The following is a 16354-nucleotide window of genomic DNA, read 5'->3' as shown; positions in this document are numbered from 1 at the left end:
ATATATCCTCGAACAGTATCTAAGAAATGAACAGGGGTTCATTAAAAAAGCAAAACTCGATTCGAACTGGTGGACCGTGCAAAAGAAAAAAAACAAAAAAAAAAAAACAGGATGTGAGCTCTCTCATCCCAACCCCCTTGAGTCTCTTCTCATCTCAAATGTAAGTCAATGCGAGGGATCGTGGACGGTTATTCTCCGATCACGAGGGAAGCAAAGATCTATTGGCAATGAGCATATGATTATTGTTCTGTTCTGCCCGTTCTGTCAGGGAGATGGGCTATTAACTAGTGGCAGTTCATCACTGACAACGCACACCAGCTCCACTTAAAACAGGGCGATTAAATAAGGAAAGATGTTTCAAGGAGTCAAGTGTGGCTCTGGCCGGATACTCCATTAATTAAGGATTTATAGGACTAATAGGATAGGATTTATATATATATATTAAAGATGATAGCCGAGTATAGAGGAAATATCAACACAGTCCAAATACAAGAACAAGAACAAGAACAACCACCACCACCACAATCAAGAAGCAAAAAAGAAAAGAAAAAATCAATTGCATGAATTGCATGAATTGCTATTCCAATTGACCAGTACTTTTGATTTAGGCCAATCGTTAAGAGCCACAACTGTCAATCCCCTGCATCCCACGGTCTAAGATCTCACTTGCTTAGACGCTCACCGACAAAATTCCTCCCTTCCCCCAAGTTGTCTCACCTTCCTTCTGTGACTTTTGCTTTCTTTACTTCTCGTTCTGTGCTTTTTGGTCCCTTTTTTTTGTCCTTTTTTTGTTTTGAAACGTTTTAATGATTGTTTTCCTGCCAGTCACTCTTTTAATGGCCTTGGATGTTTGAAACGAACTAATCTCTGACGAACCTACGCTCTTTTTTTTGATGAATATCAGCCTATACAATCCTTGATATCCAGGGTCACCACATTCCTTACCTCGAATACTCGAATACTCGGAAAAACAAAACAAATCCACTCATTTTTGACATCTTGTTTACCAATTTTGGTTCGACAATCGCCTTCGACTTCGCTTGTGCTTTTCGATCTTTTCAATCAATGCTCTTAAGGGTCTCCAAATAATGTCTTTTCCCGTTCGGTCGACCTCGCCGCGCGCGCGAAGGGCATTACACGAGCGTACTCCCTCTCACACAAACGAAAAATCACCAACCCAGTCATTACGCATGGTTCCGGATGAAGACCTCGATATGTACACCGCTACCCCATTCCCAACCAAGCCCGAGCAGATTCTGTTGCCGCTCCCCGGCAGACAACAACAATACATATCAGACACCGGTTTCAGCTATTCAGATCACCACCTTGGACCATCCACGTCGGCGTATTCCCCACCGACCTTCAGCCAACCTGCACCCAACAGCCCCAGAGATCACTCAATTGGTAGCTGGGATGTGTCCTCCACCGTGGATACCGGTAACTCACCTCCGCAGTTGTGGGATGATGACCCATCCTCGAGCAAGTCATCGCTGCCAGACGTTTCGGGAAAAGCACCAGACTATGGATCCGAGAGTTCAGAAGCCGAGTTCTCCGACGACGATATGATGGTCTTGCCGACGACCACCCCAACGATAAAAGCCGTAGTCTCCGAGCCATCTATGTCGCCAAAGTCCTCTGCCGAGTCCGTAACGGACTACTCCAGTCCTATTCTCGAACAAATTGGGGCCCCATCAAGCCCCAACTTTGTTATGCTGGATAACTCGAGCATGAACTTCCACCGTCCGGCTACAGCATCCTCGGAGTCAGACCCGCGAACGAATTCACTCTCTTCATATAACTCCCGAGGAACCGTCGTCAGACACGTCGGCTCTGCACCCTGGTTCCAAAACGCCTTCCAACCAGCCTCATCCGAGCAATCCTATGGATCCCCGTCATTCCACTCCAGTCCGCCCGCTCAGTCTATAGCCTCATTCCACTCGAGCCCGCTGGCCCAATCCATAGCCTCGTTCCACTCATCATCCAGGGCACCATCAGGCGGCCGTTCTCAATCAGCAACATCATCTTCTCGCAGTCTCCGCTCCGCTTCTGACTTGCAGGCAGCCATCGACAATGGAGTTCCTATTCAATACCCACGTATTCGCGCGCCATCATCTTCAAGCTCCCGCGCCGGTACATCAGCTCCATCAGAACGCGACTTCACCCCTGGTCCTGCCTCCGGACGTTGCAATCCTCACCTGGCATCAGGACGCTGGAACCCGCATCTCTCAACAGTCTCGTCCATCTGGTCCGCCGACGAATCAACCAATCTCGCCGGAGAACCAGACACAGACTCAGACCGCGAAATGGCAGAGCCAACCCCACCGCCACAAGCAGCCTTAGCAACAGAAAACACCAGGTCCTCCGTCTGGCTCGTCAACCCGTCAAACGACAGCGAAGACGAACGTCTCGACAGCCTAACCAAACTCCCCACCCGCCCAATCTTCTCCCAAAGCCTCTCCTCGGGTTCGAAACGGAGCAACAGCACCCGCAGCCTCCAACGCCCAGGAACAGGTTCAAGCACAATCCTCAACATCCTCCCAACATGGGCAAAAGTCTACTACCTCCGCGAACCAATGGGTCTAAACTCCACTCTCTCAATGATCGACCCTAGTCGTCCACCATCAACCAGACCCGGAACTTCAAACTCCAGCGTCTTCAATTTAGTCCCAGGCCCCCTCAACATCCCCCATCCCCGCTCCCCAGAACATACCCGTTCTCCCTCCCCAGCACGTTCTCCCTCCCCACAACGCAATCCCCAACCAATCCCCCAACGTCGGCTGGAAAGTGACCCCCGCGATCCACGCGCCCACTGGGTTCCATCTCCCCAACCCGAAGACGGCGAGTTCACCGGCAGCCATCTCCACCGTCTCCGACACAGCTGGTCACCACATCTCATACCCGACCGACGTGTCCTACAACGCTCGACAAGTAGGTGGCGTCCGCCCTCACTCGACTCGCGCCACGAGCCTGTTCTCGGCCGTCGAAATATACAGGTCTATTCGTTCTGTCTGGGATTTATTTTCCCGCCTGCCTGGTGTGTTGCAGCGTTCCTGCCCCTGCCGCCTAAACCGAAGGTTGCGCAGATGGTTGAGTTCGAGGTTGCGTCGGATGTTGGTAATGCGCTCGAGGCTCAGTGTGTGAATTTGCAGCAGAGGAGGAGGGATAATGCACGTTGGTGGAGGAATCTTAATCGATGGATGATTTCTCTCGGGGTGGTTATTCTGGTTATTATTATTGTGCTTGCTGTTATTGGCACTACCTCGGGCTTTTAGGGCTTTTATTTACACAGCGATCTTTCTTTTTACGCTTTTACGACTTGGGGTTTTTCCCTTTCATCATTTGACACTATCTTTGATGCTTTTCTTTTTCTTCTTTTTCTTCTTCTTTTCCCCTTGGTGGTTGAACTCCCCCATACCAGTCGACTGGTTTCTTTTCTCTTTGCCCTTCTCGGATCCTGCAGACACTTTCTCCTTACTGCGATCTCTTCTCTTTGATTATTGACTATTCAGCCTTCCCCCCTTTGCTCTTCTTCTACTTTTTGATTCTTTCTCTTCTCGGCTTGCACATTTGTTCTGAACGACTCCACGACTTCAACGCACATAAATATCCTCTTCTGTTTTACATTTTTCTGCTTTCAACATTGGCCTACTGACCTGTGGTTTCATATGTTTGCTGGAATTGCGTTTCTATGCATGGCGACTGCCTTGGTTTGCATTGCTATACATCAGCGTAATGGATATATGTTTCTTGTTGTTATATTTGCCTTTTATTTGATTGACTCCAAATATTGAATCTGGTTTTACCACATATATATATATACACATAGTTATGTACTCAACTGTATGGAAAGTAATAGTAATCGAACCAAAGCTTGCTATTTCCTGCGCAAACCATCTATAGACACCTCAAACCTAGACGAGACCAATCTCGACCAAGTCACCACTATTAAATAGAATAAACACGAAACATTCCTAATTATCTGTTCTATAAAGCCGATTCAACGGCTATTCAATCCCCCCTCTGTTCAATGAATCCACCACTCGCACAGTTCGCAAACCAAAACTGCCAACTCCCACCTACAACTTCCGCCCAATCTTCTGCTCGACTGCAGCCTTCAAGTCCTCACCCGTAGGCATCTTAACCGTACTTCCCCGTCTACCACGGGACTCAATCTCGGCCTTGATCTCAGCAACAGCCTCGTCAAAGTCACGCTCGGGATCATTCGGCAAGCCGAGGACAGGCGGGCGCACGGACTCGGTGCTAGCCGTACGAGCGACGTGGGGACGGTTGCGGCTCTTCAGCTGCGAGACGAGGTATTTTCTAAGTGGAGAGAACGAGGCGAAGGCGACTAGGGAGACGGCGCAGTTGACGATACCGTAGAAGTAGACCCGGGACCAGACGGTGACGGACTTGTCGAAATTGAGGATGATGAAGGGGATGACGGTGAAGGAGAGGGTTAGCTGTGTTGCTAGCCAGCTAAGGATGTCATAGTAGCGCTTGTTTGCGGTGGGTTTGGTGCCGTCCGGTGTGAGGAAGAAGGGGCGCACGTAGCGGCGGAAGTCTATTGTGTGGTTAGTTATGGGAGGAGGGATTGGTCGATGGAGACGTCTTGGTGCTTACTCTTTGCCACGGTCTGAACGAATGAGCCCAGTACAAAGGTCATGTAGTATCCTGGGTGGAAACCGTGCCAGAGGGCACTGGTAGCGAAAGTAGCCATGCTGGCGCGGAAGCCGGGCTTCTTGCCCTTGGGCGTGACACGGAGGTAGATGTAATTGCGCAACCAGTGGTTGGTGTTCTTGTTCCAGTTGCCCAGGTATGCGTGCGAGTTTTGCGCAGTCTCCATAGCCCACGGATCGACGTTCTGGAGTCGGTTCCAGAAAACCTTGCCTGTTTTCGGGTCGAAGCTGTTGTATCCCATGCCGGATAGAATACAGGCACCCTCAGTCAGAGCCCAGACACCGTAGTATTTGGTGCGAGCAGTGAAACCAAGCATGTGTACGGTGAAAATGCGACGCAGGAGGGAATACTGCAAGAACTCGTCTGAAAGTACAAAGTCGGTGGTAAAGTATGAGCTCAACTGGATGAACGCGAAGATCCAGACCAGTCCGGCGACGGCCTTCATTGCGGCAGGTCTTCCACTGCGAGGGATCTTGCGCTTCTTTCTGGTGGGTGGCACCTTGGATGGGTCAGTGCCCGGGGGGACTTCGAAGAGCGTAGTATCGATCCAACGGCGGTAGTCCACATATTCAAAGGAAGGACCAGCGAAGAGAGAAGGGAAGAAAAAGACGTAACCCAGATAGTCTATAATACCCGGGAACTTCGTAATAGCAGAGTATTTCTGCGGATCCGAGAGTTGGTCCTTGGGCAGACGGCCGTCATGGACATTCCAGCAGAAGGAGGTAAGTTTCATGACCATGACCATCTGCGCTCCAGTAATGTCAACGGCCGATTTGTCGTCCGCCCTCTGACGCTCAATGTGGTTGATTGACATGTGACCCATCAAGTAAACGAACCCAATCCACGGCATCAATGATCCATCTACGTAGTAGGCAATCGCATAGGTGGCTGCGGCACTGTATAGTAGGGTGCGTAGACCATCCCAGAGGTCAAAGAGTCCAACAATATAGAACAGCGACACGGCGATAATAAAGACATTCTTTTTCCAGGGTTGGCCATCGGGGATACGTTTGAGGAGGGCGGCCAGTGGGTAGGAGAGGAGGAATGAGCCGATCAGCTTGACTGGAGCTGGAGGTCAGAAATTGCTAGTAATGTCGGGAGCTTATAGAAATGGAAGATCGTACGCTCATCAGTTGATGCGCCAGTCAATTGAGCTGGTACCTCAAATACTGCAAGAAGAAGAGTGTTAGTTGAACCGAGGAGCTTTGAGAGAGCTTTGTAGGAAGTAGACATACTCTGATCTACATAAGGCAACATATTGTTGACCTTGTAGAGGAGAAAACAGACAAAACAAGAAGAAGAATCAAAAAATCAGACGAGAGTTGAAGAAAAGAAAGAAAAAAAGGTGAAGAAGAGGAAAAGACAAGAAAAACAGCTTGTCATGTGGAAAGTTGAATTTCCACTCCCCCAACAACTTCCCGCCCTCTCCACATTCAACCCTTCGATCTTCAACAGCTTCAATAGCTTCAACAACTTCAATAACTTCAATCAGGATCTAATATAATACGTTGAGAACTTAATTCCTGAAATCTCACCCCCACCATGGACGTCGTTGCGGCAGCCTCGGGGTACATCTCCAAGATGGTCACCGTGGGTGAGTCCGCAGGAGCGTCGTCATCCAAGATGAAGATCTTGCTTCTTGATAGTGAGACAGTGGGTGATTTTACCTAGCTAACAAAATAATCATCTAGATCGCTAACTCCTATCGTGATAGGTTCCTATTGTTTCGACCGCAATTACCCAATCCGCCCTCCTGAATCATGAGGTCTACCTCATCGACCGTTTAGACAATGCCGCGCGCGAGAAGATGCGACATCTACGATGCCTGTGCTTTGTGCGCCCATCACCCACCTCTATCCAGTTTTTGATCGACGAGCTTCGAGAACCCAAATATGGAGAATATTACATCTATCTTAGCAACATTATCCGCAAATCCGCCCTCGAGCGGCTTGCCGAAGCGGACAGCCACGAGGTCGTCCAGTCGGTCCAGGAACAGTTCGCCGATTTCCTCGTAATCAACCCGGACCTCTGCTCTTTAGGGATGGGTTTTCCATTGCAACGGATCTGGAGCCATTCGCCGGACTTATGGAATCCGGATTCACTACAAAGAGCCACCGAGGGGGTCCTAGCTCTGCTTCTCGCCTTAAAGAAAAATCCACTTATTCGCTACGAGAAGAACAGTCTATTGGCCCGGAAATTAGCGACGGAGGTCCGATACCACATCACGCAGGAGGAGCAGCTATTTAACTTCCGCCGGACGGATACACCGCCTATCCTGCTCGTTCTTGACCGCCGCGATGATCCTATCACCCCGTTGCTGACTCAATGGACATACCAGGCGATGGTACACGAGATGCTTGGCATCAACAATGGCCGCGTGGATCTGCAGGATGTGCCAGATATCCGACCAGAACTGAAAGAGGTTGTCTTGGCTCAGGACCAGGACCCATTCTTCAAGAAGAATATGTATCAGAACTTTGGTGATCTGGGCCAGAACATTAAAGAATATGTGGAGCAGTATCAAACCAAAACTCAAAGCACTGCGAATATCGAATCCATTGCGGACATGAAACGTTTTGTGGAGGATTATCCCGAATTCCGCAAGCTGGCAGGTAATGTCAGCAAGCATGTTACCCTGGTGGGCGAACTCAGTCGGCGTGTCGGCGAGAATACCCTCCTCGATGTGAGCGAGTTGGAGCAGAGCCTGGCATGCAATGATAACCACTCCAATGATCTTAGGGTATGTTCAAATGTGAAGAAACTAAATTTGCTTTTCTCACGAACTCACTCTTCCCTAGTCACTACAACGAATCATCGCGCTGCCAAATGTGCCCTCAGATAATAAGCTGCGTCTGGTGGCTCTCTACGCCCTTCGCTATGAGAAGCAACCCAATAACGCGCTGCCAATTCTCCTTGATCTTCTTGTCACAGCAGGCGAAGTCTCCTCTAACCGCGTAAATATTATCCCCAAGCTCCTCGCCTATCACCACTCCCTCCAAGCCCCACCAGTCGCAGGTGGGTTCTCCGACCTCTTCGAATCAACCTCCTTCTTCTCTGGCGCAAGCAGCCGCTTCAAGGGCCTTAAAGGTGTTGAGAACGTCTACACACAACACTCTCCCCCGTCTGGAAGTTACTCTCCAGAATCTCATCAAAGGCCGCCTGAAGGAACTGCAATACCCCTTCCTCGAGGGCAGCGGACACACGCGGGACAAGCCGCAAGACATCATCATCTTTATGGTTGGCGGCACCACGTATGAGGAGGCCAAGATGGTAGCGCAGGTCAATGCCAGCTCCCCGGGAGTGCGAGTCGTTCTCGGCGGCACTTCAATTCACAATAGTGCCACCTTTTTGGAAGAGGTTGACGATGCAGTGGGTAGTTGGCCCGAACCAGGACCCTCGACGGCTGCGGGACGGCTGCGACGGGAGGTGGGACGATAATTGTGTGTAGCTTGTGTGTATATGGGTAATGGAATAGCATTGTATCAAGTAAATCCTGCAAATGAGAAGTCAATTCTATAAGAAAAAAAGAAAGAAAAAAGAAAATAGCTGACGGCAACTTATTTTCGCATTTGTCGCTGTTGCCTTCCGTAGAGAGTGAAGACCCCCATATCAAAATGCGGAGAGATTCATCTTTCCTCTTTTCTCCCCACATATCTGCCGGCCACACCTCAATGGAGCAAACATCCCCAAAAGGAGGACTTTCCTCACCATCACGCGAACCAAGACTCCATCTCCCTTCAACAGCCGATCCACCAGGTCCCCAAAATCCCGCCAAACCCCTCGTATGGCTGGTATACCTCCCCCAACCCCCACCAACATAAAAAAGCCCACCCAAACACAACCTAACACACACCCCTCCAGATCTTCGGTGCAACAGGGCACATGGGCCGTTCCCTAGTAAAAACCGCCCTTGGCAATAACGACCTCGTAGCAGCCGTCGGACGCACCTACGAGAATAGCCCAGCAGCAATGAAAGAGCTCGAATCCCCCAACTGCATCGGGCTACTATGCGACGTACGAGCACGCGAGACCGTAAAACGCGTAATCGACCAAACAATATCGCACTTCGGCCGAATCGACATAATCGCCAATTGCTCCGGCTACGGCGTCATCGGCGCCTGCGAAGACCAAGATGAATTCGACATCCGAAACCAATTCGAAACAAACTTCACAGGAACACTGAACATGATCCAGCTATCTTTACCGCATTTCCGTCACCGTCGCGCAGGCAGATATCTCATCTTCAGCTCGACCTCTGGTGCTCTCGGCGTGCCGGGGCTCGGCCCATACTGTGCTTCCAAATATGCCGTCGAGGGCTTGATGGAGAGTATGTTGTACGAAGTGGATAGCTTTAATATTAAGGGTACCCTTGTTGAACCGGGTCATATGCGTCGGGATGATATCGCGGATTTGGTTTCGCCGCAGGTGCCCAACCCTTCGGAACATCGGCTTTCTGCGCCTTTGCCGCTTTACGGTCATTTCTTGGTTAAGCCGCCCAGTGAGCCGTATAATACGACTACGTCGCCTGCGGCACATGCCCGCCGCATGCTTATGTGGCTTGGTGATAAGCAGCCGGCTAGTGCTGTTAAGGCGGCGCATTTGGTTTGGCAGCTTGGGCATTGCTCTTATCCGCCTCTGAGGTTGATTTTGGGTACATATGCGGTTGAGAGTGTGCGGGATCGGTTGAAGTGTATTATTGAGGAGATTGAGGATTGGAAATATCTTAGTTTCCCCGTGGGTGATGCACAGTTGCCGGTTAGAAGTGAGCGTGAAAGGTCTTCGTTTCAGGAGGGGACTGAAGGGGGAGTGAATTGGGTAATGGGTGATTCTGTTGGAATATTTTCAATGTCTTATATGTTATATGATACCCAATATGATACATGACCTGGGAAAAGGGGTGGAGGGTATTACTTTGAGCAAGCGAGAAGAGAAATCTCTATATAATATCACAAATAATATACAAATCTATCCAAGATGGTAATACAAATCCCACATCACCAACATTGAATGTATAGAAAGGGGGAAATCAGAAAACAACATTAACAAGTTTACCCCCCTTAACAACAATAACCCGCCGTCTCTTCTCCCAATCATTCTTCTCCTGAAGCCACGACTTCCCCTCAGCAGTCTCCAACACCCGACTAACAATCCAATCCTGTTCTTCCTGCGAAGGGGCATTCTTGCCCTGCGATGCTGTCGCTGACTCCATGCGCGGAATTGTTACCGCACAGCGGAGCTTTCCGTTGATCTGGACGGCGACCGTTTGACCGCCGCGAGAGGAGAGGGTTTCGGCTTGGTCTGGTGTGAGGAGGGTACTGGGCCAGGGTGATGAAAGGACCGATGGTACCGGTGTGGTAGAGCTATTTGTGGTTGCGTGTAGCACTTCCCATGATTCAGAGGCTAAGGCTGGGGCGATGGGGGCTAGTAGACGGAGGAGGGATGAGATGGATAGGTATAGAATGAGAGGGGAGGAGGCGGGGGTTGAGGCCAGGGTATTGGTCAGCTTGGTTAGGTCTGAGATAACTGTATTTAGACCGTAGGGGTTGCTTTCGATGCAGGTTGTGACGGATGCGATGGTGTTGTGGGTGGCTAGGACTGCGTCTGCGTCGGAGTCGCTTATATCCTGGAGTGATGATGGGAGGGGAGCGGCATGGGTAGTGAATGATTTCAGGTCTGCTTCCGAGACGGAGAATGATGCCTCCGTCAGGGTCTGCTGGGTGTCTTGGACAAGTTTCCAGAGTCGGTTGAACCAGCGCTCGACGCCGACGACCTTGGTTTCGTCCCATTCTAGAACCTCGCTGACTGGTGCGGAGAATAGGATGTGTGCGCGAGTAGCATCGGCGCCATACTTTGATGTGGTGGTTGTAGGGTCCACGCCGTTGTACTTGCTCTTGGACATCTTTTCGAAGGAGATACTAGGGGCGACTTGGGTTCCCTTTATCAAAGGCTTGTCTGGATTGGTCAGGTCAACTTCCGCCGGAAGAAGGAAGCGGCCGGTCGAGGGCTCAGTGAAGGTCTTTCCGTGGACCATACCCTGGCTGAGAAGCACTTTGAACGGCTCTGCGGGCGCAGTAGAGTTCTTATTTGGGCTCAGCTCAGACTGAGAGAGGAATTTGTAGATGAATCGAGCGTAGAGAAGATGCAGAATGGCATGCTCAACACCACCGATGTACACATCCACTGGTTGCATCACTGCAGGAGAGAATGGAGATTCCTTGTTAGCAGAGTCCAAGAACCGCAAGAAATACCAAGACGAGTCCACGAAGGTGTCCATGGTATCTGTGTCACGTCGAGCGGGACCATTGCAACTGGGGCATTTTGTGTGCAGCCATTCTTCTGAGGATTCCAGGGGGTTTCCCTTCTTTCCCTTAAGCCACTCTCCCTCGATCTTCGGCAGCTGCACTGGAAGATCCTTGTCGGGCACCGGCACAGGGCCACAGTCCCCGCAGTGGATAATGGGAATGGGTGCACCCCAATATCGCTGGCGACTGATCAACCAATCCCGTAGGCGCCAGCTCTCGACGAAAGCAGCCTGGCCGACCTGCTCCAGATCCTTGACAATCAGTTTTGATGCCTCCTTGGAGTGTAACCCTTGGTACTTTCCGCAGCGCGAGGTCAGGAATCCCTCTTGAGTGAAAGCCTTTGTTTCTGACGGAATAACACTGCTGTTTGTCTCATTGCCACTTGGCTCAGCCTCAATAACAATAGGGATCGAGTCGGTGTTGATATTTTCCTTAAAGAACATCATGTCCCTGGTATCATGGCCCGGAACACCCATGACTGCTCCCTCGCCATAGTCGCTAAGAACGTAAGGAGCCACAAAAACAGGAAGCTTCCTGAGCAAGTGGGGGGTTTCTGTATCGATACTGCATAATGGATGAGACACCTCAATGTCGGACAGCCGGTATCCTGCTTTGGAGTCTGGTGCAAGCGACGATGCATCACTCAGAAATGTGCGAAGCGCCCCGTCTTCCTCCGCGGCCTTCAACACAATAGGGTGATTCAACGAGAGTGCCAAATACTCCACACCATACAAAGTGTCCGGCCGGGTAGTGAATACATTCACATCCACTTGGGCATCCCGTCCGATGGTCACAGGGAATGTAACCTTGGCACCATAAGACTTCCCAAGCCAATTGCGTTGCATCGACAGGACACGCTCCGGCCATCCCCCGGCAAGAGAATCAAGGTCTTTCAGAAGTGCTTCCTTGAAATCAGTGATCTTAAAGAACCACTGCTTTAAGTTCAGCTTCTCAACCTTAGCCCCAGACCTCCAAGAGAATCCATTGGCATCGACCTGAACAAAAAATCAGATCAAATCAAAAGTTCACCCTCTGATCCCGACTCACCTGCTCATTTGCCAAAACAGTCTTATCAACAGGATCATAATTGACCAAGGCTTCCGCCTGATACGCCAAATTCTTTTGATATAACATCAAAAAGATGCGCTGAGTATGCTCATAGAAATCCGGGGAGCACGTAGCCAGTTCCTAGCAATAAGTATCAATTAGCCATCCATGCCGACCAAACCCGCTGGATCCAAGTAACCAACACCAACATACCCGATCCCAATCAAACTCCGCCGAAATACACCTCAACTGCTCCTTCATCTTCGAAATATTCGCCTGCGTCCACACCGCAGGATCAATTCCTCTCTCAATCGCCGCGTTCTCCGCCGGCAGTCCAAATGCATCCCACCCCATAGGATGGACCACATCATGCCCGCGCATTTTATAGAACCGCGAGATCACATCGGAGATCGTATATACGCGCAAATGGCCCATATGTAGCGTGCCGGACGGGTATGGGAACATGGATAGGATGTAGGATTTGGGTTTCTCTGTTGTGTTGGGTGTTAGGTGCGGCGCCCCACGGTCGCTTTCCCATTTTGCGTGCCATTTTTTGTCGAGTGCTGGCAGGTCCAGTCGGCGGGTCGAGGTGCTGGATAGTCGGGTTAGGGTGTAGACTGGTGAGAGGGCTCGGAGGGTTGGACGCGCGTGAATGCGGCCAGGCGCGATGGCGCTGGTTAATCGGAGTCGGGAGAGGGATTGCATAGCTAGCCGATCATTATGTGGCTGATATGTTTGGAAATTGGAGAGTATTAATTGGAGTAATTGGCCATGTCTGCGATTTGAAGGTGTGACTTGTCTCTCTCACTTGCGCATCTTCAAAACTTCCCCGGAGCCTAGGTAGCTTTAGTCCCGATTTGGACTAGCGCACCAGCACTTATATACTTCCAAGGTTTGGACATTGTAGAGATTGGAAGATGTCGAGGTCCTTTAGTATATCTGTAAGGCATTGATTTTTTTTTATGTTCAATGAATATGCAATCGCTATACACCATACACACTACTCTATTCTAAGTCTATATCCTCAAAATATCACCGCTCCTGTCAACGCCACCACGGAAATGATCCGTAACCACTTTCCCGCCGAGAATAGTCTCCTCGACAAGCCCCTCCACATGCTTGGGTTCAATGCGGCCGTACCAAATCCCCTTACCCGCCAGCGGGTGAGGCTCTGAGTAATTTCCCACAGTCATCTTCGGCGGGATATAAACAATCACATTGCCTGCGTATTTATGTCCTCCAACATGACTGATCAGACCAATATTAGCATGATTGGGGCCATCCACCGTGGTCCCATCACTGTCCGCGGAGGTGAATCCTCGCGCTTGCAACACCCGCTTGAACTCGCTTTCCAAGGCGGGGGGCCATGACACCACAGCGCATGTCGCGACCTCCATGTCCGCATATCAACACTGTCGGGGAGTGGTTGATGTCGATTACTCCCGGGAAGTTTGATGTTAGGTCCGGAGATCGCGTCATGTCTGCTTGTTTGGCTGCGGGGAGAGAGGAGTGCATGTCGTGGAGTCGTTCGGGGAGGAGATATGCGCGTACGAAGGTTGTTAGATCGGTTGTTTGGTCGGGCGATGAGGCTGAGTTCACGGGTATTGAGGGGATGTACTTGAAGCTGGGGAAGAGGAATGCTGAGGCGGAGGAGGGAGAGGAGCTTGCAGCTGGGGCAATAGATGAATTCGTAACCAAGACATTGTTGAAAGGCTAGAGTGAGGAGACCTCGTATTAGCAAGAGTTCGCGCATCCATCATCGGGCTATATGATCCACTCACATCAAGATATGGCCCGCCACGACCTAGCAGGGTCTTCAGCCCTCTCACGAGGTTGCCCCAGCCTTTATTTTCACCATCATCCTCAATGCGACTCGTCCAGTCTGGCTGTCCGGTGCAGATGAGAAGCTGCTGCGTGTAGGCAGCCATCGTTCCATTCAAGACTTGTTCATGATCGATCGGTAACCCCTCCGGCAGGGCGGGCGTGGGTGGACAATTGCAACTTGGTTCGGGGCATGTCTTGGTAACAGGGAAGGGAGGGGGGATTTCTAGGCGTGCGCGGAGTCTGCTGCTGCGCTGGGGGGTACTGGACAGTAGACGGATATTTTGGCAGTTGCGATAGGTTCGCCCGCTCCAGGCGCGCGTGAGCGATTGCGCGAGTATTGGTTGCATTAAATGTTATGGCCTTGTATGAGTTGGTAGAAGGGGGTTAAATTCAAAGGACAAAAAGACACAATGTCCAGAAATTGGGAGAGAGGTGAATCTTGAAATGTCCGAGTGCCGAGTCCGACTCGGAGATTATCACTCGCGTTTGATTCGTTGGATCTGCAGATCTAAACAATTCCCAGGTTATTCTACGATAACATCTACAACATAGCTATTTCTGTATAATGTTGGCATTTGAACTTGAATGTTTGGTGAATGGGCTTCCTGTGATTTTCCATGGTATCTAATAATTCTGGTAGGCTGGTGCGCGCAGTGCATATATCTACTCGCGCAAGCCGGTCAGCTTGGTTCCTTCGCCTGTAATGATCCCAATCGGGGGTTATCAAAATCGAATATTATTCGGTAGCAAGGCTTTGCAGGTCCCAATTCTTCATTATGGAGATTGTGTTTTGCAAGCTTGTGCCAGCTGGCGATAGCACACGGAAACAGAAGTTCGGAGTCCCCCGCACTGGTCATGCGACAGTACGATATATGAATCCATATACCATGTATGCAAACTCCCAGCCAAATTTCATATTGATTTGTTTTGATCGGTTTCATTGATCGAAAATTCGAGTAGGCAATTTTGGGATCGACAGTAGGTTGGAACGATAGCTGGTAGTTATATCGTTGGCATCCCGCGAAAGTATAATGATGTATAGTCTTGTCTTCCTGCGATCGAAGGGTGTAACTATAACATTAGTCGTATCGTATAAATGCAATTCACAGATCATCGATGTTAGTTTTCCGACACCCAACGTAGGACACTACGTCGCAGCAATTGTCTCGTGATCTGCAGTCTAGTACTAACTGCGAGCAAACGTGTAGCGAAAAGAGAAATGATCGGGTCTCCGATCCAGGAGACTGGTGAATTAAAAAAAAAATCCACTCGTCCAGTTTGATTCTGGATGCGGTCATGCCTTCCGTATATTGTATGTCTATGATCTGATCCGGAAGCTCAGTGGACCCAGCGATCTCCAAAACCTCCTCGCGAGGAGACGATGTACATTACACCAGGACTACATCATGAGTTGCTCTGGAAGTAGCGGGGCCCGGAGTTGGAGAAGGTGGCACAGAGGCCGAATTTCGGCAGAAGAACGGAAATTGTTCGGCATTGGCTTCCGTAGGAAGAATACGGGGTGCTGGGGGGGGGAATTGGGGTGTTTTAGTACCTTGTGAGAAAGGATGTCGATTAAGACTGTAGGTTGGAGATGCTTGATTATTGTAATAATTTGGGAGATCAATTGGGGATGGTTCTGTATGGGCTGTATACCTTCTTGGTAGTTGGTAGTTGACCTTGGATTTACCCCTCATTATGTCAGCTCATTATGTCAGTTACCCCGCTGCGGGGTAACACAACTTTTGGTGGGCTGACAGGTTGGGGATGAGATTAGGGGATGAGAATAGTAGTAGACTACCTAGGTATTATTATAGTAGAAAGAGATATACTATGCAGTCTATGTAGTGTATGTAGTGTATGTATAAATATAGGTAACTGTATACTACAATATTAAAAAAGTGTCCCCGCACGTTCATCCCTTAAGAGTAAAATGTATGCTTAGAATAGTACAAATGTAGCAATAGAACATAGTTAACTAGTAGCTCATACATTCTACTCAAATATACATGTGGATACATGGGATACATGGGATACATGACAAGCTATGTGAGTCTAGATATGATTGGTTATGAATTGTTGAAACACCCGTGGATGAGTACAATGTTGTATTTTCTGTCCCTCGTGCGGAGAGATCTCCAAGTGGATTCCCCAGTTCAGTCCCGGCTTTCACTTACTACGTCCCATGTTACCTTTTGAGGGGATGTACAAGAACTTTGTAGAGAGAGGGGGAATATATAACCAGCTCCATTTGCTGTTCGGTCTCTTCTCATTCTATCCAAACTATCATCCATTCAACTCTTCTCTTACCTTTTTCTATACTCTACTTGTAAGTATTAACTATTCTTTTACTCCTTTTTACTATTTCCCCTTCCCTTCTATAGCCAACATCTCTTGGCCTGCAAGCTTCCCCACTTCTCCTACCTTAAGAGCTTCCCTCTTCCCTCCTGGTTTTGTCCAACGCCACATTGACCTCATCAACTGTATATAATGCGTATAACAGCCCA

At 49.7% G+C, this 16354-nt stretch overlaps 5 protein-coding genes across 5 annotated transcripts; 3 read left to right on the top strand and 2 right to left on the bottom strand.

Annotated features, from left to right (window-relative positions):
- Positions 1–1088: 1088 nt before the first annotated feature.
- N7516_007247 (putative serine-rich protein) lies at positions 1089–3272 on the top strand (the record flags this gene model as incomplete). The annotated part of the gene is made up of 1 exon (XM_057219967.1): positions 1089–3272. The coding sequence occupies one exon, from the start codon at positions 1089–1091 to the stop codon at positions 3270–3272; it is 2184 nt and encodes a 727-aa protein (XP_057074058.1).
- An 804-nt stretch (positions 3273–4076) lies between these two features.
- Positions 4077–5934, bottom strand: N7516_007246 (lysophospholipid acyltransferase; the record flags this gene model as incomplete). The annotated part of the gene is made up of 4 exons (XM_057219966.1): positions 4077–4561; positions 4621–5739; positions 5802–5846; positions 5913–5934. 4 exons carry the CDS (start codon positions 5932–5934, stop codon positions 4077–4079), a joined length of 1671 nt encoding a protein of 556 aa, XP_057074057.1.
- Positions 5935–6219: 285 nt separating this feature from the next.
- Positions 6220–8115, top strand: N7516_007245 (Sec1 family protein; the record flags this gene model as incomplete). The annotated part of the gene is made up of 4 exons (XM_057219965.1): positions 6220–6330; positions 6392–7417; positions 7476–7692; positions 7745–8115. 4 exons carry the CDS (start codon positions 6220–6222, stop codon positions 8113–8115), a joined length of 1725 nt encoding a protein of 574 aa, XP_057074056.1.
- A 444-nt stretch (positions 8116–8559) lies between these two features.
- N7516_007244 (uncharacterized protein) lies at positions 8560–9561 on the top strand (the record flags this gene model as incomplete). The annotated part of the gene is made up of 1 exon (XM_057219964.1): positions 8560–9561. The coding sequence occupies one exon, from the start codon at positions 8560–8562 to the stop codon at positions 9559–9561; it is 1002 nt and encodes a 333-aa protein (XP_057074055.1).
- Positions 9562–9703: 142 nt separating this feature from the next.
- On the bottom strand, positions 9704–14197 carry N7516_007243 (leucine--tRNA ligase NAM2; the record flags this gene model as incomplete). The annotated part of the gene is made up of 6 exons (XM_057219963.1): positions 9704–11974; positions 12027–12167; positions 12240–12733; positions 13063–13274; positions 13327–13739; positions 13808–14197. The coding sequence occupies 6 exons, from the start codon at positions 14195–14197 to the stop codon at positions 9704–9706; spliced, it is 3921 nt and encodes a 1306-aa protein (XP_057074054.1).
- Positions 14198–16354: the final 2157 nt, after the last annotated feature.

This window comes from Penicillium verrucosum, assembly GCF_028828655.1.
Source record: "Penicillium verrucosum strain IBT 35672 chromosome Unknown utg000002l_segment0_segment0, whole genome shotgun sequence".
Classification (NCBI taxonomy): domain Eukaryota; kingdom Fungi; phylum Ascomycota; class Eurotiomycetes; order Eurotiales; family Aspergillaceae; genus Penicillium; species Penicillium verrucosum.
Note: the sequence above shows the minus strand (reverse complement) of the source record. Positions and strands in the feature narration are given on the sequence as shown.